The 3508-nt window shown below is 48.8% G+C and overlaps 1 protein-coding gene across 1 annotated transcript; it reads left to right on the top strand.

Moving 5' to 3' along the window:
* Nucleotides 1-723: 723 nt before the first annotated feature.
* evx1 (even-skipped homeobox 1) lies at nt 724-3281 on the top strand. Its single transcript, XM_012874214.3, has 3 exons — nt 724-1368; nt 2153-2391; nt 2721-3281. The coding sequence occupies exons 1-3, from the start codon at nt 1047-1049 to the stop codon at nt 3255-3257; spliced, it is 1098 nt and encodes a 365-aa protein (XP_012729668.2). The 5' UTR covers nt 724-1046; the 3' UTR covers nt 3258-3281.
* Nucleotides 3282-3508: the final 227 nt, after the last annotated feature.

Below are 3508 nucleotides of genomic sequence, written 5' to 3'. Positions count from 1 at the left end.
GCCATGAAGGACAAGAAAAAGACACAATAACTACATGTAAAGTGTGATAAATAAATGAATAAATAACTGTTGCAACAACAACAAACTTGTTCTTTTGTCTCTTAAATGGGTGCCTTAAAACATATATTGTTCCTGACAAATTTATACTTGTATTTTTGTTTCCGTGCAACACTTTTTTGTTTATTGTCAGTCTTTTTTTTTTATTTGTTCCTCTGTCCAACACTGGGAACCGGTCGGGTATTGAGTGCAGTGCTCGATAAAAAAATAAAGCTGGATCAGGCTAGATGAACATGGGCTCCACCACTCCCCCCTGACCCCCTTGGTGGCGCCACTGGTCAAAAAACTCCCCCATATTATATATATATATATATATATATATATATATATATATATATATATATATATATATATATATATATATATATATATATATATATATATATATATATTGAGTAATTTCAAAGATGATTACAACGCAATTATTAAAAAATATCAGTAATAGACAGTAAAAATAAAAAAATAAAAATCTAATTTACAGTTCTTTCTTTCATGGATTGTTCATACTGATATGAGTTTATATTATATAAGTCAGCCAAATGAATCCATAGGCGCAATGCATGGGTCTGAAATACAGCAACTGCCCCACCAAAGCGCCACTGCCCTCTCTCCCTTCTGTTTACCCACATTTCTAATCAATGCGTGGCGTCATCAGGGGGGGACCATCCTGAAGAATGGCCTGTTAAAAATGACAGCTCTGTATAGCAGTGGAGAGAGAAAGAGAGAGAGAGAGAGAGCGAGAGAGAGAGAGAGGGGGTAAATGGTGATCCCTCCCAGAGCTCCGTCTCCGCACTCTGCGGCGCTCTTGCCTGATGGTCACAGCGGATTGCGTCCCCTCTTTTCCAGAAGCCTTCAAAGAAACGCTCACATCCCCACCCACGCACGCAACCCGGCTCCGCCGCCTCCAAGCTGAGAACCTCCGCCTCGCGTTTCTGGCCGCTCTCGTTGTGCCGCGAAGTCGAGGCTTGCTTCTTTGATCAGCGCCAGTGATGGAAAGCAGAGAGGAGGTGCTGGTGGTGAGGTCCTCGGAGGGAGCCACCGGGATCCCCGCGCGTGAACCGCACGGCAAACCGGGCCACAGGAGCTGCCTGAGCCCCGGTGCTGCGCCCTACTCCCGGGAGAGGACCGCGGAGCTGGTGCTGGAGGAGAGCGCACGGAGGAGCATGTGCGCCGACGCCAGGCCGGTCACCGTATCTTCCTCCGGGCAAAGGCATCACAAAGACGGCAGCAGTTCGGACAACGAGTCGGACTTCTATGAGGAAATTGATGTGAGCTGCACGCCTGAAAGCATGGATTACCCAACAGCTAATGGTAGGGGAGGTTATGTTGTTTTTTTGTTTTGTTTTTGCAGCCTGTCTGTTTGCATGCAAGCACAATGCTGAATCCTGCATATTGTAAAAGTCACAAACAAAGAACCACGCATAGGTTAACGAACATGTTGTGGAACACGGCTTAACGAAATCGAAAACGATTCAATCTGCGCTTTTAGTGGAACAGGAGAACATCAAGCTGCAACAGCAGTCGGTGCGAGCAGCTGTTCTGTCAAGTGGCTGAAAACGCTGCGGTGACACCCACCGAATAACCAGACATGCTCATCACTGACTTTGACAGCGAACCTGTCTGTGCGCCAGCATTTGCTGCACGAGGAACGAAGACAGGATTTCGGGCAGGCCGGAACACACGAAATAAACGTGTGCGCGAAAATGCGTCATTATCTTTATGAACGTTTTCTTTAATTAATGCAAGGTGCAAAAACTGAGCACCGTGAAGGTGAAATAAGCCTGCAAAGAAGCCTCAATGAATCATTGAATGTGAGGTTTTAAACTGCAAATTAATATAGATTATTTTCTTTACATAAAATGTGAAAAGGGGAAGGCATTTTATTAAAAAAAAAAAGGCTTTAGTGAAGATCTATGTCATGAAGGCCCTGGACCGACTTAGAGCTACTGAATGTACATGTTCAAGTGCATCCATGCTATAATAGTGAGATGACCTCTCAAACATGGTTAAATAAAGTCAGCGCAGACAGCGCGTCCGTGTTTACATGCGTTCATTGGTTATTAAAAATGATGCATTATTCCACGTGTTGGTCCAGGTCGAAACGCGGATTCTCCGGGTCATTCCCCGGGCGAGACCGGCCCCGACCCGGGTAAGACGGTCCCGGGTCAGGGATCTCTGTCCTACGGAGCGGACCAGATCCGGCGGTACCGAACGGCGTTCACCAGGGAGCAGATCGCCCGCCTGGAGAAGGAGTTCTACCGGGAAAACTACGTGTCCAGGCCGAGGAGATGTGAACTCGCAGCTGCTCTAAATCTACCTGAAACCACCATTAAAGTAAGATTTTTATTATTATTATTATTAGTGGTAATAATGTGGTTTCGGCTTAAATTAGTAAAGAGAGAACCAGGCGCCAGATGTATCAAAGATAGACTTATGCTGAGTTTATATGATGTGGATCATTTTTAGCATCCCTCCTCGAAGCAGCAGGTGAAGTATAACTGCTTTGCTTAAAGGGATGGGGAAAATCTGTAGGAAGAAATGGACCTAATAAGAATTTGGGCCTGTGTGCGTAAAAGCAGAACTACTGTAGCATCCAGCTTTTGTTGTCGTTGGCCAGAGGGAGGGCCGTGGTTAATCTTTGACCCGGTGCGTCTCCGTTCCAGGTGTGGTTCCAGAACCGCAGAATGAAAGACAAACGCCAGCGCCTGGCCATGACGTGGCCTCACCCCGCAGACCCGGCCTTCTACACCTACATGATGAGCCACGCTGCGGCCACGGGGAACCTGCCCTACCCATTCCCTTCCCACCTGCCGCTGCCCTACTACGCACCCCTGAGCGTTGGCGTGGGGGGCGCCCCGGCCCCCGGCGCCACCCCCTTTTCGACCCCGCTGCGGTCTCTTGACAGTTTCCGGATGTTGTCTCACCCCTACCAGAGGCCGGAGCTCCTGTGCGCCTTCAGGCACCCGTCCGTGTACCCGTCGGGCCCGGCGCACGGCCTCGGCCCCGGCGGCAGCCCCTGCTCCTGCCTGGCCTGCCACACCAGTCAGTCCAACGGGATCTCTGGCAGGCCATCCGCTTCGGACTTTACCTGCTCCCCGACGAGCAGGACGGACGCTTTTGTCACTTTCACGCCTCCGGTGCTCAGCAAATCTTCATCTGTGACACTGGACCAAAGGGAAGAGGTGCCTCTGACCAGATGAAACCCGAACAAACCAACTTTCCCCCCCCCCCCCCTTTGCGTGGGCACAAACCTTTACTGGATCAGGACTGCAACAGCATGAAGAAGTCGGGGAGGAAGACAAACCTGCCCGCGTTGACGCAAGAAGGCGCACAATGGACCTGACCTAACTTTAATATAATCCAATTTTAAGATCACATTTGATTTATTTGGGGGGTGGGGGGTGTCATTAAGGCCCTTTCCCCTATTGTATTCTCTTTAGGCATCCAAATC

Source organism: Fundulus heteroclitus, chromosome 13 (genome assembly GCF_011125445.2).
Source record: "Fundulus heteroclitus isolate FHET01 chromosome 13, MU-UCD_Fhet_4.1, whole genome shotgun sequence".
In the NCBI taxonomy this organism is placed as follows: Eukaryota; Metazoa; Chordata; class Actinopteri; order Cyprinodontiformes; family Fundulidae; genus Fundulus; species Fundulus heteroclitus.
This window is presented reverse-complemented; position numbering and strand designations above follow the sequence as displayed.